Below are 26,498 nucleotides of genomic sequence, written 5' to 3' on the forward strand. Positions count from 1 at the left end.
GAAGTATTTAGGAACTAGAGGAAAGTTGTATGTTTCATCATTACTACACTGCACCCTGACTGGCTCATCTCCTCTCCACGACCCTTCTGTAAGGGGATGAAGGACGTGTTCTTATGTGATGTTGCATGTGTCTCTGGAAGGAACACTAATAGAGGAAAGGACAACTTGGATATGAGCATTAACATCCAATTTAAGGCCACCTGTGTGCAGAAGGGAAATCAAAATAACCAGAATTTCACTGTTGGAGATTATCTGTGCTTTATACACAAATCTCTCATTATAGAAAGCTATTCTGTTTGTTGAAGAAGGGCAATTCTGGTTTGGATATCATCTTAAGCATCAGGTTAACTCATATAGCCTTTGTAAAGCTCTTTCATAACACTGATTGTTTTTTTTACCCATTCAGATTGGAATAAAAAGAGAAATTTGAGAAAATTTTAACTCCCTTAACTTTATTGCTTTTAGGTAATTTGGAGACACAATAACAAATCAGACCTAATTCATCATAATTGCTTCTTGACAAGTGACTTTCTGTGCTACTGTTCAGGGCAGTGAATCAAGAAAGCATAAATTCTAATCCAGATGACTTCCCTGCCTTTCTGGTCTAGGAAACATGAACTGAGTATTACTAAGCATGCTAAAAGAAGCTCTCGTGGACTGATGGTTAAACCTTAAAGGTTAAGTCTTAAGACTGCTGGCCTTACAGTCAGCACTGAGAATCCATCAGCTACCGGAGAGAAGAAGATGCCGTCCACCTGCTCCCATACAGATTTCAGCCTAGAAACCCCGGGGCTGCAGTTCGACTCTGCTCCTCAGCTTCACGAGGTGTTGGGTTGGAGCTCAAATTCAGAGTGCTCCGTTTGCAGAAGGCTTTGGCTACACAAGGCTTTGGCTATAGTATGCCTGAATTTTGAGTCTCCACATAGATTCAGCCTCCACCGAGTTCCTTCTGACTACTGCCTAGCAATGTGAACAGCTTTACCCTCGAGCTGTTGTTGCTGGGTGCCATCGCGTTGTTGCCAACTTCACGTCCAACAGAGCGAAACACTGCCTGCTCCTGCACCCTCCTCACAATTGTTCTTATCTTGCTTGCTTTTCAAAAATCACTTTATTGGGGGGGGCTCTTACAAATCTTATAACAATCTACCATTCAATGGTATTAAGCACACGTGTACATATGTTGCCAGCAACATTTCCAAAACAGTGTCTTTCTACTTGAGCCCTCGGTATCAGCTCCTCTTTTTGCCCCTCCCTCCCCCAACCACCCACCTCACAATTGTTCTCCTGTTAAATGTTCCTTTTCTGTAGCCACTGTGCCAGCCCATCTCTTCAAGGGTCTTCCTCTTTTTAGCTACCCCTCTACTTTACCAAGCGTGATGTCCTTCTCCAAGCAGTGGCCTCTTTTGAGAACATGCCCAAAGGACAGGAGAGCAAGTCCCTCCAACATTGCTTCTAAGAAGCTCTGGTTGAACTTCTTCCAAGACAAATCTGTTTGTTCTTTCGACTGGCCGTGGTGCTTTTCAATATTCTCCGCCCACACCATCATTCAAATGCATGGATTCTTCTTCAGCCTTCCTTACTCAGTGTCCCGCTTTCACACGCACAGGAGGTGAGTGAAAACCACTCTGGTTGACGTTGCTTTACTGATTGCAGGTGCTACGTACTGTGCCTGTGGGCAGGCTTTGGCCTCCCCACCCACTCCCATCCCTGACTGGTATTGCTGCCAGTCCTGCAGGTCTGTGCGGATCCATGAATGGCACTCTCTGTTCCACAGGATGGGGTTTGTTAAAGTGGTCAGAAACAAGGCCTACCTCAAGAGACACCCAATGAAATTTAGAAGACGCTGAGAGGGAAAAACTGATTATTCTGCTCGGAAATGGTTGGTAATCCAAGATAAAAATAGGAACTACACCCCCAAATACAGGATGATAGTTCATGTAGCCAACAGGGGTATCATCTGCCAGACAGCTCTGCCCGGCTAGAGGAGAAATGATTGTCTGGGAAGCTTATGGTCACCAACTTCCCAAGTATGGGGTGAAGGTTGGCCTGACCAGTGAGCTGCACCATACTGTACTGGCTGGCTGCTGGCCCACAGGCTTCTGAATAGGTTTGGCATGGACATAATATGAAGGCCAAGTGGAGGTAACGGGAGATGAACACAATGTGGAAAACATTGATGGTCAACCTGGCACCTTCCCCTGCTATCTGGATGCTGGCCTTGCTGGGATGAGTAGACAAAGGTTTATCTGTCCCTCATAGTCCCAAGTGATTCCCTGGATATGATTCAGAAAGCAAAGGATTCAATGCAGAAGTACATTAGAAACACATTATGGGTCAGAACAACTATCTCAATACATAAAGAGCAATGTAACTCCTGACATGATGGAGGAGATGTATAAGAAAGCACAAGCTACTCTATGAGAAAATCCAGTTTATGGAGAAGAAGCCTAAGAAAGATGTTAAAAAGAAGAGGTGGAAGAATCAGTCCGACCCCCACCATGGAAGGGAGTGCCACAGAAAATGAAAATAGATTGTTTGGTGAGGGAAAGGAACTGACCTACCATACGCAGAAGGAAGCTGAAGCAAATGAAGTAGGAGGAAGGGAGTGGAGCACACCCGGGCCCACCAAGCTCAGAGGACGACAGCCCGGCTTGGAGTGTCCAATACACAGAGAGGATCATGTGGCCGGCCCCACTGCAAGATTCGACATCTTGCACTAACCCATGGCCCAACATGGGACAGCACTGGAGACACAGTGTGGGATGTGTGACCGAGCTGACCCCACCACACTAAGGCAAAACACTGGGGGCGTGCAATAGAGTGGCGGGGGAAGCAGAGCAAGGAGTCCCAGGGGAGTATCAAGGATGGACTTTGGGGCCAGGGCAGGGCACCCCATCAGACTTGTCTGGAAAACACTCCTAAAGGTCAACAAACAGACCTTGAACTATTAACAGGCTTTTCTTTTCTTTCTTTCTTTCTCTTCTTTTAGATTTTGTCTGTCAGCAGCTTCTTTGTTTGTTAGTTTGTCGGTGTTGCTGCCGTCATCGCCGTGTTCTTATGTGCCACTTTGTTTGGTGCTGTCGAGGCCATCCACGATTTTATGTGCATATTATTATCTCTGCAGGTCTATCTAGATAAGATGGGCTGGATAAACAATGTGGAGAAGAAAACAACAGGAACAACAGGACCAATGGTCCAGGGGGGACATGGGAGAATGGAAGGTGGGGGAAGGGAAGAGGTGTTGGCCAACCCAGGGATAAGGGAACCAGGAGTGGTTCAAAACCAGTGGCAGGGAGCGGGTGGGAGGACTGGTGGGGAGTGCTCAGGGGAGGTGTAGCCGAGAGACGTTCCTGGGACCCAGATGGGGGCTGGGCATGATGGTGGGACAGGAGGAAGGCTGGGGAAGGCGGAGGAGGGAGGTGGGAGGTGGGGGGCATACATGGAGACCTGGATGCAGTCATGTGCATATGTAAATATATTTATGATTATAGGGGAGGTGTTTCTGTGTGCATATATTTAGAGGGTTGGTGGTGGGGTAGCGGATGGACATTGGGCCTCTACTCACGTGCTCCCTCAGTACAAGAACACCTTGCTCAACTAAACGGGTATTCCATGATGCCCACTTTCCTGACACGATAGCTGAGGACAAACGTGTGCATAAGTAAATGTGGTGAAGAAAGCTGATGGTGCCCCACTATCAGGAGATGTAGCATCTGGGGTCTTAAAGGCTTGAGGGTGGGCAGGTGCCCATCTGGCTCGGAAGCAGCGGGGCCCACAGTAGGGAGACACACCAGCCTGTGTGATCGCGAGGTGTCGAAGGCATCAAGTAGCAGACACCAAAGAACAAAAACCATCATTGTGTGCTAACCTTCCCCATAAAAACACTGAAGACAAATGTGTGCATAAGTAAGTAAGTGTGGTGAAGAGGGCTGATGGTGCCCGGCTATCAAGAAATGTGGCATCTGGAGTCATAAAGGTTTGAGGGTAAACAAGCGGCCATCTATCCCGGAAGCAGCAGAGCCCACATGGAAGAAGCGCACCAGCATATGTGATTACGAAGGGTCGAAGGGACCAGGTATCAAGCACCAAAGGAAGAAAAAAAAAAGCATATCATTGTAAATTAGGGGGAGTGCACAATGGGGACCCAATGCCCATCTGTAGACAGCTGGACATCCCTTGGGGGGGAGGATGTCACTCGGGGTGCAGTGTGGCATTGATGGAATACACAACTTTCCTCTGGTTCTTAGGCACTTCTTCCACCCCACCCCACCCCCACTGTCATGGTCCCAGTTCTGCCTTGCAGACCTGGTTAGACCAGAAGATGCACAGCGGTGCAGATGGGAACTGGGGGTGCAGGGAGTCCAGGGTGGATGAGCCCCTTGAGACCAGTGGTGAGAGTGGTGATGCTGGGAGGGGGGGAGGAAGGGGGAGTGGAAGGGGGAAAACGATTGCAGGGATCTGCATGTGGCCTCCTTCCTGGGGGACGGATGACAGGGGGTGGGTGAAGGGAGATGTCGGGCAGTGTAGGATATGATAAAATAATAATTTATAAATTGCCAGGGGTTTGTGGGGGAGGGGGAAGCGGGGAGAGAGGGGAGGGGGGAAAGAAAAATGAGGAGCTGATTCCAGGGGCCTGGTCGGAGGGCGAGTGTTTTGGGAGTGATGAGGGCAATGAATGTATAAGTGTGCTTTACACAATTGATGTATGTGTGGATTGTGATGAGAGTTGTATGAGCCGCAATAAAATGATTAATAAAATAAAAATGTAAATATATTATCATAAGAAAAAGAAGAGGTGGAATCATCCCAAAATGTTTCTTGCTCAGAAGAAAGATCAAGTAGCTCAGAAGAAGGCTCCGAGTTCAGGAGTGGGCTGTGGAGACCTAAGCCAAACCATCATTCCCCATGAGCGTTTCCCACAGAAAGATAGTAAACTTCTTCACCAGGAAAAAAAAGACAAAATATTATAGCTTAGGTCAGGCACTCTTGAGTCCTCAAAATGACATCCTTGCTCTTCAACACTTTAACAATGTCTGGTACAGTAGACTTACCCAATGCAACTCATCCTGGGATTTCTTGAATGCTGCTTTCACGAGCAACGACTATGGATCCAAGATAAAACCTTTGAAAAATTCCATCTTTTCTCCATTTACTAGGATATTACCCACTAGTCCAGTTTTGAGGATTTTTGTTTTCTTTACCTTGAGTTGATTGCATACTGAAGGCTGCAATCCTTGATCTTCTTCAGCAAGTGTTCCAAGTCCTCCTCACTTTCAGCAAGCAGGGTTGTGTCATCTGCATCTCACAGGTTGTTAATAAGTCTTCCACCAACCCCTGATGTCTCGTTCTTCCTTGGATGATTTGCTCAGCATACAGAGTAAATAAGTACGGTGAAAGGATACAACTCTGACACACACTTTCCTGATTTTAGACCATGTAGTATTCCTTGTTCTATTTGCACAACTGCCTCTTGATCCTCATGAACACAATCAAGTGTTCTGGAATTCTCATTCTTCTCAAAGTTATTCATAATTGAATATGATCCACACAGTCTAATGTCCTTGCATAATCAATAAAGCACAAGTAAACATCTGAAATTATCTGCTTAGAGCCAGGATCCAACTGATGTCAGCAATGATATCCCATGTTCAACATTCTCTTCTGAGTCAGGCTTGAATTTCTGGCAGCTCCCTGTCAATGTACTACTATAACTGTTGTTGAGTGATCTGAAGCAAAATTTTACCTTCATGTGATATTAATGATATTTTTCAATAATTTCTATGCTTTGTAGGCCACCTTTCTTTGGAATGGGTATAAATATGGAACTCTTCCAGTCAGTTGGCCAACTATCTGTCCTCCAAATGTCTTGGCATAGACTAGTGAGTGCTTCCAGTGCTTCAAGGGCAGGTTGAAACATTTCAATTGGTATTCCGTCAATTCCCAGAGCCTGTTTTCTGCTAATACCTACAGTGCAGCTTTTACTTCTTCCTTTAGTACTGTTGGTTCTTGATCATATGCTAACTCTTGAAATGGCTGAATGTCAAGTAGTTCTGTTTTGTTCTGTGACTGTATTCTTCCCAACATCTTTTGAGGATTTCTGCATTGCTCAATGTTGTTCCATAGAATATTTTACTTGAAGCTTGATTTTCTTCTCTAGTTACTGCAGCTTGATAAATCTGAGCGTGTCCTTCCCTTTTGGTTTTCTAACTCCAGGTCTTTGCACGTGTATTATCGCACTGTGCTGTCTTCTTGAGCTGCTCTTTGAAATGTTCTGTTCATCACCTTTACCTCATCAGAGCTCCCATTTGCTTCAGCTACTCTACAATGAAGGACAAGTTTCAGAGTCTCTTGTGACATCCACTTTCATCTTTTCCTTCTTTCCCATCTTTTATGATCAGAGACAGAAAGCATCAACGGTCTCCTGAGAAGAGCATGCTCATGTTCTTTGTCAGTGAAGTGCTTTCCCAATGGATCAAGGAAGTGTGCTTGAAAGCGGATTCCTACCACACCCTAGCCCTCCCAGAGAGAGGCATCCTGGTCCTCAGAGACTTGTCTAGGTGTGCTCTTGATAGGAATTGGGGTACTAGGGTCACACAGTCATCAGTCATACCCTGACTACCTTGTTTGGAAGGCAGTGAGCCCATCAGGTAAGCTTTTCTATCTGCAAGAGTGAGCGCATTCCCTTTCACAGTCCCTTTCCCACTTGTGTCCTGCCTGTAACTGTGGTGACTTGATCTGCTGCCAATCATGCAATCATGAATGTGAGTTTCCTTTGTGCTCCATGGCCTACGTAAGCGTCCACGTGGCTGGGAATCCTTGGACACCATTATGGCCTCATCTAAATGACTCCTTTTAGTCTTTTTCCTATTTAAGACTTAATGAGTGTGTCTCTAGAAATTATATTTGAATATGGGGTCCATTTTGGACTGCTAAGCACAACGTTGATGGTTCAAACCCACCAACCACCCTGTGGAAAAAAGATGAGTTACCTGCTCCTATACAAATGTACAGCCCCGGAGACATACAGGATTTCCTACCAGGTGGAATCAGCTCAAGGGCAGTGGTAGGGTCCCCGCTACAGCTGCTGAAATGAACTCAGTGGCACACAGCACAAACATTCTAACTACATCTGCCTCTGGGTCTTGCCCTTGATACTGTGTCGTCCTCCCCTTTCTACTCCCACTCCAGACAGAGATTAAAATAAACTTTAAAAAGAGAACCTTCTCAAGAAAAGAGATAAAACGTATCTAAAAACTTAATCAACTGCGACGCACAGAAGCTGGGAAGCAGTAAGATTTTTAATCCAAACATTGGGAATAGGTGTGCAAGCTTCTTCTCTTAGCACGCATTTGTAAGATAAAACAAGGAGTGATCCACCAAGACCTAAGGCCGCTTTTTTCCTTTCTTTCATTTTCCTTTCTCACATTACACACGGTGGCAACAACATAAAGTGGTGACATTTCAATGATAAGATCAGCAGTTCACTTTATTTTGCCTGCTAGGAATACACATCAACCCCCGACATCTATCTAACTTCCAATAGTTTGTTTTAAGCGAAAGATATATTTCTTCTAATCCTTCTAATGTAAATGCCCTAGTGATACATTTGGCTCTGAAAGAAGTTATATTTGAATTTGGAAAATATTGAGAAGACTCTCAAATGTGTCATTTCATATTATATTTTTATGATCTTTTCAGGCCTCTCAATATGAAGAATGATGTGTTTCAGGTCTCTTAAGATAAAGAAACAGCTGGCTATGTTTGCAACAAACTATGTTCGTGACAAACCTGAAGAGGCTGGTTTGTAGCACAGATACTGGGAACAAATCACTAACTAGAGATTTAATGTGACGCGACCCTGCCCCCCCATAAAAAATGTTCCTGTGGAATTGTAAATTAAATAAAGAATTAAATGTCAGGGTTTGGGAGGGCTCCATTTCCAGATTTCAGCTTAAATGAGGCACACAAGCCCAGAAGGATTCCCTCGCCCTTTATAATGTATTGGGTAAATTAGAATTAGTTAGGCCCCACCTATTCCCTAGTGAGGGTAGAACCACCGTGTTGAGAGCCAGCCTTTCTCCTGAGCCCTCCCACCAGCTCAGGACTGGCATCAAAGCCCTTCTCAGTCCTCCTCCCGGCCCACCACCGGGCCTTCCCAAAGTCACTTACAGCGGTTCATAATGACTGTTTAGTAAGCTGTGCCAGGGGACACTTCGGTATGGCTTCCACTTCAGAGCAGGAGCGTACTGGTCCACCAGCGTCGCACTCTGCCCCTCGCCGTTGTGGTCTTGCACTTCGCCACCATAACTCCTACTTGTCCCTGCAAAGACATAAGGGAGTTAACCTCTCTCCCAGGCCATCTTTCCTAGACTCACAGACAGATGCTGAATCGATCAATGTAGAGCCCACAGTGCTGGACCTGTGGCCCAGTCAGTCCAAGTAAAGTGAGCCTCAGAACTAGAGGAGATGCTGCTCAAAGATGCTCACGCTCGCCCAGTGGATTCGGACCTGGGAGAAATGCCATCTACATGGAATGAAGGCAGCACCGCGGATGGCAGAGTGAAGAATTGGGCCACCCATGTCCTGACTATAGATTTTGAGTTTGGGGATCCATTTCTAAGATTTGGGGTTACAGGAGCCAAAAAAGTGCTCCATGCCCTCTTTCCCTTTTCAGTGAATTTGAGGGGCTGTGCTCTTTGTTTCCCTACATCCCACTTTGTCCCAGGTCCCTGGGGTGTGGCCATACTGCAGATCAGCTAGCTTTTCAAACTTAGATAAGTTATTGATTCAGTTAGCGGCATCCTTCCTTGCTCTGCAAAATGGAATTAAAAGCACATGTTCCACGTGTTGTGCAACGTTACACAAGCAGAGAGCGCAAGATAATAGAAGGGACAGCACTTTCCAAAGCTAAAACCAAAATTAAATCAGAGAGAATATCTTGTTTGTAGTAATATAAAATTACCAGGTGTGGGGTAGGTCAAAAGTGGTAAAAAGCAGCATGCCCCCCATGAATGCCCTCCCACTTTGCATAATCCTTGCAATCCATGTTTGTTTTGAGTGTGCTTCCAAAGTACAGCTGAGCACCAGGTCATTCTTACATGCAATGTCAATCCTGAGCCCACTGCTGCTCGTTCCCCTTGGCCTCACTCATCTCTGACATGAGACATGGGAGGGAACTGGCAGAAGTTCGATGACCAGGTGCAGGCTGTCAGCAATGCAGAAACGGGGCACTCGTGATGTAGTGGGTTACCTATTGAACCATTAACAGCAAGGTCAGCAGTTCGAAACCACCAGCCACTCTGCAGGAGCAAGATGAGGCTTTCTACTCATGTACAGAATCACAGTTTCAGAACACCCTAGGGGCAGTTCTGCTTTGTCCTATAGGGTCGCCATGTGTCAGGATGGACTCAGTGATGGTGAGTGAACTCCTGTGGAGCATGGACTTCACCCACAGCTTGGAAAATGCAGAAGCCAATGACCGGACCTCTGGTGCCTCCTCTAACCTGCATTTCTTTCTCTCAACTTCCACTGAGAACGTTCCCCAGACAAACAACAGAGTGCCTCTGGGCTTCCTTTTGAGCTCGAATGGCAGAGAACATGTATTTTTCTTGGGGCATCACTATTAGATGTCCTATGAGGAAAAAACTTTTTTTCTTTCTTTTTATAGCATGCCTTGTTAGAAAGGTATCTTTAAATCTCGGAAGATTTCTTTTTTTCTCAACTGAGGAAACTGGAGATGGGAAATGTGGGGCACCCTTCGTGCCCTCACTGCTCTGCAAGTCAATGGCCTGGAAATGCTTCCAAAAACAACCTTTCCCTGGTTCTCCTCCTGGCACCAAATCCAGTGAAAAGTGGAAAGGAGTGTGGGAGGGCTACCTATAAGGTCAGTGGTTCAAAGCCACAAGGTGCTTCTGGAGACAGAGAAGGCTGTGTGCTCCCATAAAGGTTTACAACCTGAGAAACCCTGTATAAGGTCACTCTGAGTCAGAATTGACTCGATGACCATAGGTTTGGGGTTGGGGGTTTTCTCTCTCCTGTAATGGAGAGAGGGTAAAGGAAAGCCCAAGTGTTTGGGGTTTGGAGTCAGATGGACCCGAGCTTGACTTCCAACCGTGTACTTAATGGCTGCACACACACACACACACACACACACACACACACACACACACACACAAGTGCAATCGAGTGGATGCCAACTCCTATCGGCCTTATAGGACAGGGTAGAACTGCCCTGGTGGGTTTCTGAGACTGAAACTCCTTACGGGAGTAAAATGGCTGGTGCTTTCGAACTGCTGACCTTGCAGCTAACAGCCCAGTGTATCATCACTACACTACCACGGCTCCTGTCATGGCCATACAGTCTTAGGAAAATGGTTTCCCCATCTGCACGATGGGAGTAAGAAGGCAATACCTCCCAGGATTCCTGAAGGGAGAAAGGGGCAATGTGTGCAGAACGCAGAGCCCAGGCAGGGCCTGCCACCAGCGCCGGCTGACAGGGTGAGCCTGGTAGGTGTGGTTCGTGTACATGTTTCCTCAGGTTGCTCAGCTATTCCTGCATCTCGGCGAGTGCTTCCGTGCCTGGCCTCCGTGGGAACTCAACCTGATGTGAAATAGCACACGATGTTAGCCTGATGGAACACCTGCTCCCGCAGAGCCCTTGCCACGCCAGCCTGAAGCAGGGCAGCGAGCAGGTGGGCCGCTAAGGCTGGCCCCATTGCCCTGCTGCTGGAGGGGAGGGTCGGCAGAGGGCAAGAGACACTGTCCTGCCCTTTCCCGTCCCACCAGCCAGAGCATAGGAGGGGTCACCCCAAATAAGTGACATCGTGGGGGCTTCATCGAGCACTGGTTACCATCTGGTGAGACCCCAGGAGACAAGTCCACACTGAATTCTCGAAACATGCTTGAAACCTGTGCTGGAGCGTCCTCATATTATTAATCGGAATCATACTATAAACCTCTACTGGGTGCTTTCTGTACCCCAACTACTGTTCAGAAGCTTACCTGGTAACTCTTTAAGTCACTGGCAAGGTAAGGATCCTTTTTCCCCCTGATAACCCTTTTTTTTTTTTAATTTAAGTTGAAGTATAATATACTTTCTGATAAAAAAAAATTTAAGTTGAAGTAGGATAAGTCCATGAGTACAGGAGTGCACCACAGTTGGATGGTCTTTTATAAAATGAATTCATGTAACTACTGTTAGCTCAAGGACTAGGCGGCCAAAGCAATGATTTGTGCTAAGAACCTAAAGGTTGGCAGTTCAAACCCACCAGGAGGTGCTATGGGAGAAAAGCCTAGCAACAAGCCTTCGTAAACATTACTGCCAAGTTAACCCACTGGGGCGGTTCTTGCATGGGATCGCTATGCGTGGGAAGCTGCTTGGTAACTGAGCTTGGGTTTTGATGTTACTACCTGCAGGGCATCAAATTATCTCTGTCACTCCCACCACGCAAAGGTCCCAGTAAGAGAAGGTAAGAAACGATACCGATAAGTTTCACTTGTGAGTTCTCTGTAACTGGATTCTTTGTGAGGGTCATCCCGCCAGGGATCAAATGAGCCATCTCAGAAGCAGAAGTGGGGATCTCACTATCAGCAACAACTTCCTTCACCCAGGAAGCCAGCTTTGCCATCTGAGGGATAACATGAGGAGCGGCATTCGAACTTGGAGCCAGCCCCCAGAACACATAAAGCTGAATGCCCTGGGCGCTTCATTCAGGAAGCTGGCTTTGCCAAACCGAACCGTAGAGTTGGAACTGGAGTGGGGTGCCTCTGGGTATTTGCTTCAGAGAGGTGGCTTTGCCTGAACCCAAAGATGGAGCTGAGTACTTGGCGGTTGAGGCTTACAGCAGTCACATGCCCTTTGGACATTTACTGGTAGCCCTAAAAGAACTTTGTAACATGTTCTCACTGAAGGACTGCATCCTGTTTCTCACCTGTGAATTTCCATCATAAACCTCTTCACCGTAAGCATTGCCTGTGACTTCCCTGTGATCACTGAGAGGAATTCTAGAACCCAGCTGAAAAGTAGCGCTATGGAGGATGCTGTGGGGGCAGAGCGCCACCCCAGAAGCCTCCCCCCCAACCCCCTTCCAATACCTACTCCCTTGGGCCCAAGAGTAAACCTTCTTCTAAAACCTAACACCATGGAGGGGTTCAAAGAAATTGAAGCATGCGATATGCATTCAAAAGTCATTATTATTACAAATAACAGCAGTAGATTCATTTCTATTGCTATGCTATACGGAATAGTTCTCTTATTTAATTTCTTAAAAATTATCTTAGTTTTTTTTTATTAAATGCTTTTATTGGGGGCTCTTACATCTCTTATCACAATCCATACATTCATCCAGTGTGTCAAGCACATTTGCACATATGCCGCCATCATAATTTTCAAAGTATTCTCTTCCCACTTCAGGCTCTGATATCAGCTCCCCATTTCTTCCCCCTTCTTCCTTCACACCCCGTCCCTCAGTAAAGCTTGATAAGTTATAGATTATTTTTTGCATATTTTACATCGTCCTCCGTCGCGCCTCACCCACTTTCCTGTTGTTCGTCCCCCAGAGAGGGAGTTCTAGGTTGATCCTTGTGATCGATGCCCCCCTCCTCCCCACCCCCAATACAGAATATTTCATTGTGTGACTCTACCACAACAGAGCCTTCTGTGGATGGCCAGTTAGGTGATTTTCATTTGGGGCTATTATAAGTCATGCTGCTGTACACATCCTGTGCACGTCTTTTGGTAGGCATGCATGCACATTTCTGGAAGGTGTGTTCCTGGAAGTAAAATCTCTGGGTCATGGATAAGTTTTGGTAGATGTTGCCAAACAGATGTCTGAAGTATTTAGGAGGCAAGGCGCCTTCATCTCATTTGACGCATGTGGATGCTGAGTTGACCTGAAATAAGCTGCCCAGTGTCGCAGCCGCTGTGGCTCTTTCCCTTTCCTTTCCCGTTCATGTTTTCCAGAGAATTTATTTTTCTTTTCTTTTCTCTAATTTAAATCGTTTTATTGGGGGCTCTTATAGATATTATAACAACCCATAATCAATTCTATCAAGCAAACTGCTGCCATCATCATTTACAAAACATTACCTTTTTGCTTGAACCCTTATTATCAGCTCCTCTTTTTTCCCCTCCCTCCCTCACCCTCCTACCTTCATGAACCCTCGATCAATTATTTTTCTTTCTTTTTTTTTTCTTTAAGAATTTCTTGAGAAGATCTAACAGCAAAAAGAAGCAGAGGTGTCACCACAGCAAGCTGCTCTGGCCCCAGCCTTTGGGAGGAAACTGAGAGCTTGTATCTGACTACCTTTTAAAATATTGTCTTGTGCATTGCTTTATTTAAAATAATCTTCAAGATGAGGAAAGCCGAGTTTAAGATTGCTACTTCACCATCAGGAAAAGGGAGGCTCAGAGCGTCTCCTGTTGCCGGGGAGAGGAGGAAGACACCTTTACTGACCCTTCGGTGTGAATTCAGCCCAAACCTTTCCTACTGACCTTGAGGAGCCCTGGGTGTTTGTGGCGACAAGTTGGACTGCAATCAACAAAGTCAGCAGTTCAGAACCTCCAGCTGCTCCTCAGGAGCACAGTGAGGCTCTCTACTCTCAGAGTTACACTCTAAAATGCAGAGTGGCAGTTCTGCCTGCCTTGTGGGTGCTGTAGGTTAGCAGTGAGTTTGGAGTTTGGGGAGATTCCCAGCTTACACCAGGTGGGACTAAAAAGCCAGTGGCGAGCCCAGGTGATACCGGGAAGCACTGTGCTCCAGAGCTGCTCCGGGGAGCCGATTGCCAGAGCTTCCTTCCAAGGTACCTCTGAGTATGGTCCAATGGCCCGGCTTTGGGTTAGCAATTGAGCACCTCCCAGTGACTCCATGTTGGGTCAGAAACCCTTGGAAACTTGGGGTTCAGGCCAGTGGGGCCCAGAACCAGCCAGCAGGAAGGAGTCTGCCCACTCGATGCTTCCCACCTAAGTAAAGTTTCTCATCTGCCCACACATTCTTCTCTGTGAACCCTAGAAAGGAGAGGCTGGCGTCCAGGGCTGAAGCACACTGCTTGGGCAAAGGTCGCCCAGAGAGTCTCGCCAACGGATGTAGAATGCTTCTCTCCCATCAAAACCCAGCCGTTCTCCTCCTGCCCAACCAACTGACCGCCATCCCCGGCCCTTTGGGACAACCTCTAGCCCCTGTAATGGCAAACTGGGGTTCTCCACCAGGAAACTTTTTGCTGAAAATTGAAGCAGTGATTAAAACGTGGAATCTGGAGCAACACGTTTTGCTTGCCTTTTGCCCTCCACTTTCTGTTCCTGTTTCGTTTTGGTTTTCGACCCTGAGCACCTGCTTGTTTTGATTCTGCAAGTGTTGCCTGGAACCAAGGATGTCTAGCCAGCTTTTCAGAGGTTCTTGACCAGGACACAAGTAAGGATGCCTGCCGTTTGGGACAGTGGCTCCTCTTCTATGGCTGTTGGCTGGAGGCCGTGAAAACCAGTGCCTTCTCAGGAAAGCCAGCCAGCCAAGGTTGGAGCTTTATCTTGGACTGGCAGTAGGGCTTGCTGGAGACTTGCCCAGCCTCCCTCAGAGAGTCGAAGCAGCTGTAGGAGCCTGAACAGATGGTTCGCTCGCCTGGCTAGGAATTTACTCCGCCTTTTGTGTTTGCGAGTCACAAAGAGGCCGTTGGGTGGATGTAGGGATCCCTGAAGACATTCGGGTAGCCTGCTGGGAAGAGTCATGGAGAGCTCTATATTACTGAAACGACACCAAAAGTGAGCCACTAGGTCAGCGCTTCAAACCTACCAAGCGCTCCATGGAAGACAGGTCTACTCTGTAAAGATTTACAATCTCAGAACCCCTAGGGCCAGTTCTACTCTGTCCTATAAGGTGGCTATAGGACACCTTACACTGAAAGAGGCTTTGATTTGTATTTTGTATTTCTAGGCTTGAAAAGGAAATGCCAAGCAACTGCTGGCAGCGGTGGGTGGAGCCGTGTCAAACAAGAGGAAGCAGTAGGGATGTAGTGAGGGCCGGCTGCCAGTGCCAAAGGAGCCCTGGTGGCATAGTGGTTACATGTTGGGCTGCTAACCATAGGGTCAACAGTTTGAAACCACCAGCTGCTCCACAGGAAAAAGGTGAGGCTTTCTACTCCCCAGAAGAATGACAGTCTCAGAAATACACAGGGACAATTCTGCCCTGCCCTACCTACCCGTTTGGGTCGCTATGAGGCAGCATAGACTTGATGGCAGTGGGTTTGATTTTTCTTCTTGATTTGTTATTTTGTTTTACTTTATTGTTTTGAGAGCAGGAGGCGAGAGGGAAATTTTGAACTCCTCACCAGGCTGACAAAAATGGGAGGAAAAAACATGACTCAGTGCCCTGCTCATCCTGCCTGCAGTTGAGCATTTGCAGTGACTAACACAATTCACCACGGGGATCATCTCACCACCACCACCACCACCACCAGTGTTGTAGCATTAATGCTATAAAGCAATCTGTCTTCCACTTGATCAGGTCTCTAAGCTCAAAACATGTTATATGAGACCAAAAAACAAGGCATGCTGACCACGTAGACATCGCGGGATTCTGATGAAAGTCTTCTAAATTAATTTTACAGAACTGAACGGATCTCTTGGGAACCTGCCCACTCGGCATGAGAGCTGAGAAAACTCAACTCGCTGCTGCCTCCCTGCTCCGCAAGCAACGCCCCTCAAGTCTGGCTCCTTCTAACGCATCCCAGCAGCACTCCATTGGCATCACCTGCCAGTGTGTGAAGGCAGCCTCTGGGGCCCCATCTCAAGGAGCCCTGGTAGCAAAGCGGGAACATGTTGAGCTGCTAACACAAGGCCAGCAGTTCAAACCACGAGCTGAGCTGAGGCTGGCTGCTCCTGCAAAGATCGACGAGTCCGAAAACCCAAAAGGGCTGTGCAAGAAGCTGAGCAGCGTTTCACCAAACAGCCCCAGAGGTACACCAGTAGGCCCACAGGTGATGTCCACCTTCCTGGGCCCAGTGCCCCTGAGACACTCTTTGCTCCGGAAGGGACTGGCATTTGTGTTTCACCTTCGCCAGAGAAGGAGAATGACCCCTCTTTCTACCCTATTTCCCGAAAGTAAGACATCCCCCCAAATAAGACCTAGTTAGTTTTGCCTCTCACTGAAATATAAGGCATCCCCCTGAAAATAAGATCTCCCCAAAAACAAGGACCCCCAAAGCTACCGTAATTCTGGACTCTGGACCATAGCAGCAGGCCCCGCCACACAGCTCACTATTGGCCATAGCGCAGCCGGAGCAGACAGGAAGTCAGAGGTTTCTTTTAATAAAACAACAAACAATAAATGTGTACCGTATTCTTCTTCATGGAAAAATAAGACATCCTCTGAAAATAAGACCTAGTGCATCTTTGGGAGCAAAAATTAATACAAGACACTGTCTTATTTATGGGGAAACAGGGTAGGAGCACCTATATGACACACCCAAGACTGTTCATGAAACATTATGTCAACTTCCATGAACTCCTTCTATGAGAGACAACAATTGGGCCGGGCTGCTCACATGCTGGTTAGAAATGTCTTGATTTGTGACTGCATAACCCCACTCAAAGGGAACGAATAACAGAGCTATAGGTGAACGAATACATTTGGATAATGTGAGATACAGCAAAATAATAATAATAAGGGTTCCTGGGGTCGGGGGGAACGTGGGGGAGGGAGCAGATAAAGAGGAGCTGCTATCAAAGAGTTCAAGAAGAAAGAAAATGCCTTGAAACTGATGGTGGCTACAACTATACAATTATGCTTGATCTCATTGAATGGTGGATTGTGATCATGTCTGTAAGAGCTCCCAATAAAGTGATTTCTTTAAAAATGCATTTATTTAGTGGCTCAGGCTGGCCAGCACTGACCTGGTTCACTTGGTCTGGAGAGGTGGGCCCACACTCGGCAGTCCCCAGAGTCTTCCAGCAACTGGGTGTGCCTCCTCTTCTTGGCTGGTGGCAATGAGTCTCTAAAGTCAAGAAGCCAAAGTGAAGGTCAGGCTCCTCTTTGCTCTCAGCAGTGTACAGTCAAATTCAACTGCCTGGGTCTCTCCTCTCTAGCTTCCTCATTCCAGTTAATTGAGGTTCCTCGAACCCTGCTGCCTGGGAACTTAGTTTTCCTCTAGCCATGGGATCTGGAATTCACTTGCTTGAAAAGTAAACCAAGAATAGTCAAAACTAGAGGGAGTGGAAATAGAGAGGATATGGATTTAAGATATGACAAGACATTGTACACCAGAAAATTTTGTTCGCATGATATTTTGCCAAACCTTCTGATGGCTTTCACTCCTGTGGACATCCCCAGTTTCCAGAATAAGGGGCGCAAGGGAGGAAAGAGGGGGTGCAGCGAGAGAAACAAGAACAGAATTTCAGTTACTGCTTCCTTGACAGATTTGCTTCTCAGCGCTCATTCATAAATTCCCTTGAGTAGTCTAGCTGAGGGGCATAAACAAGCAATGTTTCCTCCACCACTCAGGATCTCTGACATGTTAACTTTTAATTGAATGAAGACCTCCAGCCTAGTGGATTTTAATTAACATTGTATAAAGTCCGGCACTTGGAGAGCTTGGCACATCTGATACATGTATCAACAGTGACATCTGCTGGACAGGTTCCACTACTCATCCTTTCCACAATCACTGCTCAGGGGCCCTAACTGCTCTAAGGGTTCCTGCTGTGTGGTCTTTGATAGGGAAAACCTTGTCCTTTACCCAGGGCTGTGGCGCAGAGGCTGGTGATGGTAAGCACAATTCATCCCCGGGTGAGAGGATACAAACTGGTCCAGAGGAGTGGTGGGGTGATTGGTGCTTGGATAGCAGCCATCATGAAAGTCACTGTGGCTGTGGGCAGAACTGCTCGTTTCAGACGAGCTCTGGGGCAGCTGCGCAGGCACCATGCCAGGGGCAGCTGCAGGGTGGGCACAGGTAGCTGGAGTCCTGCCATCTGTAGGTGCCAGAGTTGGGTAGTGTGCACCTGGGGGAAGACACAAGTGAAAAGCGCCACTCTTTCTCACCGTTCCAGGTCCCAGGAGAACAAGTGCAAGACGGGTGACCGCTGCATCCCACTCACCTTGGATCTGTGGAGGCGAGCATGGGTCTGATGCAGAGTATGGTGGGGTGTCTGGTAGCTGGCGTTGCCTGAGGATCAGAGACATGTGTTGCTTTTTGTTTTAATCTCGTCTGTTATAGCTATCACACACACACACACACACACACACACACACACACACACATCACAAGCAGGGGGTAGTCCTCAATAGGCAACACCCGCCAGGATGATTATCAGGTACTCCCAAGAAGCCAAGAGCTGCTCAGACAATGCCCAGCGTCATGTTGGGGTTAAGTGAGTAGACTTTGAGTCACATAGACCAGCTGTACTTAAATCCTAACTCTGCCATTTCCTAGTTCCATATCCAGGGCCAAGTATTTCACCTCTCCAAACCTCAGTTTCCTCACCCGTGCCGTGGGAATAATTAGGACAGCCTACCTTATAGCATGGTTGTAAGAATTCGATGAGATCATGTCTGCAATGTCCCAAAATAACAAGTGCTCCAAACTCTTAACAATATGATTGCTGCTTAACACTCTCAAAGCACTTCTGGCACATGCTTTGGGGGCGAACGTAATCGAACACACCGTCCCTGAAGCGCTGGCTTTCCATCTGCATTAGGAAGCCACGGCACTCGTGACTGGAACTCCATGGGTTTCACAAATGGCTTGCGAATGCCTGCGAGTAAGCGCAGAGCCTCGATCTGCTGATCTGTATGGAGATGCCACATAGAATGGTGCACTCCTGTTCCAGTCGACCTCCAAGCGACCTTGCACTCAGAAAGTCTGGGGTTTTGAGTCATATGCAAGCAAGATGACCCCTCACAAACTTGATTCTCTTGCTTAGAGCGTAAATTCTCTTGTTTTTCCGGGCAGACTAGGATGCCAACCTAATACAAGCAAGAGAAAAGTCTGTTTTGGATAATTCACTGAAAATGTTGTGTCTTCCCTCTGAATTGGGCCTTTGTCGTTTATTCACATCCTATTCCTCAGGGGAAAGAGGGCAGACAAGGTAAGCTTCAAAAGGATCGTGGAAACCCTGCCGTGTCTGTGATTCCACATGTGCCATGAACTTTTTGAAGTCCTCTGTGGTAGTTAATTGATATTAGGTCAACTTGAAGAAGATGTATGAACGTAGAGGGCTGGAATCCAGCCTGTCAATCAGGTCACAGCCTGACGATGCCTGCTTGGGGGCGTGGCCTTCTTATAAGCAGGGGAAACTGGACACCTCCCTCTCTCTCTGCCCTTGGCTTTCCTGCTTGTGGGGACTCCGCCCCTGTCCCTGAAAGCTGCTGGTGCCCTGCCATGCTTCCTCCGACCTTGGATCTACCCAACTGTGCACTGTCCAGCCTGTGAGGGCCCTGCGTTCTGCAGCACTGCAGGTGGCTATGTTGAGTCTATAGAGCAGTGATTCTCAACCTTCCTCAGGCCGCGACCCTTTCATACCGTTCCTCATGTTGCGGTGACCGCCCAACCATAAAGTCATTTTCGTTGCTACTTCAGCACTGTCATTTTGCTACTGTTATGAATTGGGCGACCCCCGTGAAAGGGTCATTAAACCCCCAAAGAGGTCTCGACCCACAGGTTGAGAAGTGCTGCCATAGAGGGATGTGCAGACTCGTATTGCACTCATGAACTTCAGTTGGACTGGACTGGGATGTTTTCTTGATATCTAATTACTTCTTGAAATAAAGCAGGCATCCTCAAACTACGGCCCGTGGGCCACATGCGGCCCGCCGAGGACATTTATCCAGCCTGCCAGGTGTTTTTGCCCCATTTGTTTTTTTACTTCAAAAGAAGATATGTACAATGTGCATAGGAATTTGTTCATAGTTTTTTTTTTAAACTATAGTCTGGCCCTCCAATGGGTCTGAGGGACAGTGAACTGGCCCCCTGTTTAAAAAGTTTGAGGACCCCTGATATAAAGCTTTCTTATACATGTCACTGGCTTTGTTTCTATGGACAGACCAGACTAACACACCCCTCATACATTTGATCTCCCTCCAAAACCTCCATCTAAATGAAAGTGAAAAAACAAGAAGCAGCGAGTGCATGCGTGGGTATCACATTTCCACAGCGCTGTGGCAGGCTGGCATAGGGTGGGTGCTGCCTGGATTAGCAGAATGGAAAGATACCAGTGTGACTGCCAGGGGATGGGGGAGGGGGCAAGAGAGCCCATCAGAAGTCATCCTATTTGAACTCCAGAAAGGCTCAAAGCACTGGCATCCCCAGGAATTTCTGAATTCTGCAGTGAGGGTTAGGCTAGAAAGAAAGGGATTTGTGGAAAGCTGGACTCAGAAACGGTTGAATCCTTAAATACACTTCCCCAGGCTTCAATCAGGCGACAACCTCCATCACCTAAGAGAAGTTGGAACGGCTTTCTCACTGGGAAACTGAGCCCCAGCGCCCAGAAGCACAAGGCTGCCCGGTGCAGTGGAGGTCATGAATAAGCTGCTAGGCTAAAACGGAAATGACTCATCAAGTCTCAATGGAAAAGTATGAGACCTTGCCACAGCTCTTCATGGTGTGAATGCACACAGACTTCTCCCAGGTCGGAAAAGGGAAGATTATGCCCTAGAAAAATGGAATGTCCACAGGGGGCGGGGCAGGGGGAGATAACTCCAAAGTTACCCTCCAAAAAAAGTCCCTGGTTGATCATCCAACCTTTGAGAACAATGGCATGAAGACAGAATTTCTTAAACCGGAACAAAGGAACATATCATTTCAGCAGGCCTTTAGCATAAAAGAGAGAACCAACAACCAGAGAAATAGCAAATGCTAAAGAATAAAAGCAGGTTCTTCTGTTTCTAATCTGCTAGTGCACTCTGACCAGATGTGACCCTCCCACGGATGAAAATGTATAAAACCCAAAACCAGACTCACTGCCATCAAGTGGATGCCAACCCCTATCGGCCCTGAGTACAGGGTGGAAGGGCCCCCGGGAGTTTCCGAGGCTGTGACTCTACAGGAGCAGAAAAGCCCATCTTGCTCAGACAGAGCCCCTGATAGTTCTGTGGCAGACCGTGTGGCTCCACTTGACCAAGCACGGTGACCTTGGTCACGGTGGGACCAGCCTCTCTGAGAACATGTCCTAAGACGAAGTCTCCTTCCTCCTCTTTGCCTCGAAGGAGCATTCTGGATGTACTTCTTCCAAGATAGATGGTTTCTTCTTTGGCAGTCCATGGTACTTTCAAGTTTCATCGTCAACACTATATTTAAAGACATCTATTTTTCTTCAGTCTTCCTTATTTGATGTCCAACTTTCACATGCATATGAGGCGACGATAAATACCGTGGGATGGGTCAGGTGCACCTTAGTCCTCAAGGTAATCTCCTTGCTTTACAGAGGTCTTGTGCAGCAGATTTACCTAATGCAATGTGTCCTTTGATCCTTAACTGCTGCTTCCATGAGCAGTGATTGTGGATCCAAGCAGAGGAAATCCTTGACAACTTCACATGGGTCTCCATTATCATGGTCCAGTTGCACGGATTGGAGTTTTCTTGACACTGAGTTGTAGTCCACACCGCAGGCAGGCTACAGTCCTTGATCTGCACCAACACATGCTTCAAGTCCTCCTCACTCTCAGCCAGTAAGGTTGTGTCCTCTGCATACCTAAGATTGTTAGTAAGCCTTCCTCCAACCCGAAACCGCACTCTTCTCCATATAATCCAAGGATCCATGTAAACTCAGGATCCCTCATGACCCTGTCAGGTAAATGGTGGTCTGCTAACTGCAAGGTTGGTGGTTCACACCCACCAGTCACTTCATGGGGAAATATGACGCAGAATTCATATAAATCTGAAGAGTGAACGTCTTGGAACGTCGGGATGAGTGCGAGTAGACGCCCTGACAGCGGGGACCTTCAAAACTAAGCAAACAGTTAACGCAAAGCTCTGATTCACGTTAGAAAAACACCATGTTTGAAGTTGTTTCAGAGCTGCTCAACTCCTCCCGACTCACGAGGAATCCCTGCACATCAAATGGGCGCTGACCTTTATGCCCTGAATTTGTCTGACAGGCCAAGAACATCCACAGAATTCATCTAGGAAGCAACAGACACCAAGAGTCATGTTGAGAGTAGCCATTGTTATCTCTAGCTATGCGAGAAACCGCTATTAAAAATCAGATGATTGGTGGCTACTGGCAAAAAGAAAAAAATAGAATAATGGAAAGCATGGGTTCCACTTGGCATCAGGCCTTCGAACTGGTTCGACTCGCAGCTGAAAATGGGCATTTCCACTCCAGGGATATTGAATCAGAATCTACATTTTAAGAAGCTCCTCAGATGATTCTAATAGATTCGTGTAGATTTTGATTCAGTACATGTGGGGTGGAAATGCACATTCTCAGCAAAGGTCAGACTGGAATGAACTAGTCAGAGCCCTGCTTGGCATAAATGCCTCCTATCTCTCTTCCTCTCTGGTGTGTGTTTTTCCTTGTGGAGGATGAATGAAGGAACAGAGTGTCCTAGAGGTTGAATGTCGTGCAGAGAAAATGCAGAATAGATGTTGGCCTGTAGCCAGCTGAGGTTTCAAGTGCTTCCGAGATAGCCGCATGCTGCCCTCAACAGTCACTGTCTTCTTCACACCGCAGCAGGCGCCTTCAGGGATTTACTGTGTTAGTCCAGTAGACTAAAGAAACAAATCCACAGACACTCATATGTATATAAGAAACAGTTTTATATAAAGAGTAATTGTACAGTAAGAAAACATCCCAGCCCAGTCCAGATCAAGTCCATAAGTCCATACTAGCCCATATGTCTGATACCAATCTATGAATTCCTCTTCAGACTCACACAAAACATGCAATGACTCCGGATGCAGGAAGATCATAGGCTAATAGGTGTAAAGTCTTGTGGATCCAGTGGTGATGGAAGCATCTCGGCAATGGCGTGGGTCTCCATGTGGCTCCTCCAGCTCCAGGGCTCTGGCTCCACTAGTGTGTCCCCATGCGGCTTGTCTCACAGAGAGACAAGCAGAGAGTCTGTGGATCTGGCCTCCAGGGAGCTATTTATCTCCGTGACATCTCTAAATGAGGTCATCAAGCTCTGACCTGATTGACAGGCTAGACTCCACCCCATTCACATGTTGACACCAGATTATGTAACTGCCACATTTACTGAGTGCCTCATGTGTTCCTAGCTGTACTAGGCACTATGCAGGACATGCACACAATGTAAAGAATTATAGCTCAAGTCAATAAGGACAATGAATGTAATATTCATATGACTGCCCAGCTGGGACTATTCACAATTTAATAGGCCAATTCTCATCTTTCTTCATACACCACCAGAATTCCCTTCTCTAAAGCTCTATTGTACTGCACACTGACTGTCACTCAGCATAGTGCCTGGCACAGAGTTGGTATGGATTCCTCCTTTTACACTACACATGGCCATGCATACGGCTGCTGTCAGATTGATTGTGACACATACCAACCCCATATGGAAGGCAAAATGAGGCACTGCCGGGTTCTGAACCATTTACACAGCTGGTGCTACATTCAGCCCTTTGGTGCAATCAGTGTGTCAGTCCGTCTCATGGGGAATCTTCTTCTTTTTTGCTGACCCTCTAATTTACCAAGAGTGATGTCCTCTGTGTGAGACTGGTCTCTCTTGGTAGCATGTCCAAGTCGGAGAGATGAAGCCTCGCTGTCTTCCTCCCATCTATAGAGCATTCCAGCTGGGCTTCCTCCAACACAGACTGGGTCTTTCTCTGGCTGTCCACAGTCATTTCAATTGTCTTCACCAACACCGTGGTTAAAATGCATCTCTTCTTCCGTCTTGCTTATTCATTGTCTAACTTTCACATGCAATCGAGGCTGTGAAACTGAAACTGAAGACACCATGGATGGGGTCAGGAACGCCTCAGTCTAAAAAGAAACACCTTTGCTTTTCAGTACCAAAGGCCTTGAACAGCGGATTCACCCAGTGCAGCACATCCTTGGATTTCCTGACTGTCGCTTCCATGAGCATTAATGGTGCATCCAGATTAAAGTAAGTCCTTGATGTCAATCTAATCTCAGTTTATCATGATGCTTGTTGGTCCAGTTGTGAGGACTTTTATTTTCTTCCCTTTTTATTAAAAGTTCATTTTATTGGGGGCTCTTACATCTCTTATAACAATTCATACATCAATTGTATAAAGCATATTTGTACATATGTTGCCATCATTATTTTCTAAACATTTACTTTCTATTGAGCCCTTGGTATCAGCTCCTCTTTTTCCCCCTGCCAGCCCCACCACCCTCGTGACCCCTTGATAAATTATAAATTATTATTATTTTTTTAATCTTACACTGACTGCTGTCTCCCTTCCCCCATGGTTTCTCTTGTTTGTCCCCTTGGGGTGAGTGGTGGTGGTGGTGATGATTATGAGTTGTTCATTGCAATCAGTTCCCCTTTCCTCCCCACCACTCCCCACTTTCCCTCTAACCTCCTGGTATCGCTACTCCCATCCCTGTTCCTGGATTCCATATATCATGAGCTCTTATCTCTTATCTGTACCTGTGCACATGCTCCGGTCTAGCCCCCAGTGAAAGGCAAAACTGGAGTCATGATAGTGGGGAGTGAGGAAGCCTCAAGGGACCAGAGGACTATTGTGTGTTTCATCAGTGCTATACTGTGCCCTGGTTGACTCACCCCTTCGTTGTGACCCTTCCGTGAGGGAATGTCTTATTGCCTACAGATGGGTTTTGGGTTTCTGCTCTAATGCCTCTCATTCTCTACAATATGGTTTTTGTTTGTCTGTTTGTTTGTTTTGGGTCTTCTGATGCCCGTTATCTGATCCCTTCAATACCTCATGATCACACAGGCTGGTGTGCTTCTTCCATGTGGGCTTGTTGCTTCTCTGCTAGATGGCCACTTGTTTACCTTCAAGCCTTTAAGAGACCAGATGCTGTATCTTTTGATAGCCAGGCATCATCCACTTTCTTCACCACATTTGCTTATGCACCTGCTTTGTCTTCAGCGATCCTCATTGAGTTGTAAGCCATAGTGAAGGCTGTAATCTTTGATCTTCATTAGCAAGTGTTTCAAGTCTTCCTCTCTTTCAGCAAACAAGGTTGTTCCACCTGCATATCAAAAGCTGTTGCTACACCTTTGCGGTTCCTTTTGCCACATCCTGCTTCATATGGTCCAGCTTCTCAGATCATTAACTCAGCCAACAGATTGAATAGGTATAGTGAAAAAGACACAACTGAGAACAATATGCACATTCCTTATTTTAAACCATCCAGGTTTCCTTGTTCCATTAGAAGGACTTCCTTTTGGTCCTTGTACAAATGCTTCTTGAGCACAAGTAAGTGTTCTAGGGGTCCATGCACAGACTCTGTGTGTGTGTGTGTGTGTGTGTGTGTGTGTGTGTTTCATTTACTGAGATAGGGCACCCTGGTGACCAAAGCTAAAGTATCAGCCTTTTTCCACTCATAACTGTCCACCCTCTTATCCTACTCATGTTTTTTCATCTTGTAGAATAACTTTATAATGTTTGCCATTGGCTCGCTCTTCCCCCTGGGGCGGTGTGAGTATCACAGAGTGGCACCACCTGTGGAGGACTAAGGATGAGACTATGCAACAATGTATCCTGGGCACAGGCTGGAAGGGAATGCATTATGTGTAGAGAATTTTGAAACAATTATTAATCCGACAAAAAGTTAGCCTGCTCTTTATTATCACCACATGCCACCAATCCTGAGGAAAGTCCTGGGCATGCTGCCCAGGTGGACCACACCTGCCTTCTGCACCTGTGTGCCACTGGAAGGGATTTCTCACCAGCTTTGCTCCTTGTTGCACCCCATTGCCCAGCTATTAAAACCATTGCAATTGAAGGTATATTCTCCAGTTCTTCACACGCATGATTGGTCCTCACAGGAGGAGATGCACATTAAGATCATGTCTTAATATTTGCGTGTGTGAATGAGTGTCAGCACCAAGTGGTGACAGGAACTCAAGAATACCTCACTGATCTTTCCTGGGGTTTGTACCCACCACCAGGAAGTGAGAGCGGGAAAGGGCCTTGGCAGAAATGTCCGTGGGTGAGCAACCCAGGGAAATCACTTCATCACAGGAAAGTGGCATGGTGCTCCTTACCGCAATGCCATGTTGAAAAACTACAAGGACCCTAACCCTTCTTCCTCCCCTCCTCGGCTGCTTTAGAAATAGATCGTCTTTATTGAAAATCTGCCCTTGACCAGGGACTGTGCTAACCCTTTGCACGTGAGGTCTCCTCAAATACCTGCAACCACCATACCAAAAGGTACAATATTGTCCCTGTTCCACAGCCAGAGACTTGATGTGGTTCAACAACTCACATAAGATTATTTGTTCATGGACCCTTGAGGCTCCACGGGCGGGGAGCCGGGTTCAGTTAATTTGTAGCTTTTGGTTACATCTCTGCTCTCTGTTCACCCACAGTCTGGGAGGCCTGCGCAGGAGGTT

At 46.9% G+C, this 26,498-nt stretch overlaps 1 protein-coding gene across 1 annotated transcript in view; it reads right to left on the reverse strand.

The window, feature by feature from the left end:
* The window catches only part of MYRFL (myelin regulatory factor like), a 167,474-nt gene that overhangs the window by 91,327 nt on the left and 49,649 nt on the right, over nucleotides 1-26,498 (reverse strand). Inside the window, exons 2-6 of the mRNA XM_045288878.1 lie at nucleotides 18,649-18,772; nucleotides 18,083-18,150; nucleotides 17,725-17,986; nucleotides 16,892-16,983; nucleotides 8,170-8,320 (exon numbers count right to left, since the gene is read on the reverse strand). Coding sequence (XP_045144813.1) covers nucleotides 8,170-8,320; nucleotides 16,892-16,983; nucleotides 17,725-17,986; nucleotides 18,083-18,150; nucleotides 18,649-18,772 — 697 coding nt within the window. The remainder of the gene's footprint in view (nucleotides 1-8,169; nucleotides 8,321-16,891; nucleotides 16,984-17,724; nucleotides 17,987-18,082; nucleotides 18,151-18,648; nucleotides 18,773-26,498) is intronic.

Source organism: Echinops telfairi, unplaced genomic scaffold (genome assembly GCF_000313985.2).
Source record: "Echinops telfairi isolate 266 unplaced genomic scaffold, ASM31398v2 ScPeMD7_2;HRSCAF=8, whole genome shotgun sequence".
Taxonomy (NCBI): domain Eukaryota; kingdom Metazoa; phylum Chordata; class Mammalia; order Afrosoricida; family Tenrecidae; genus Echinops; species Echinops telfairi.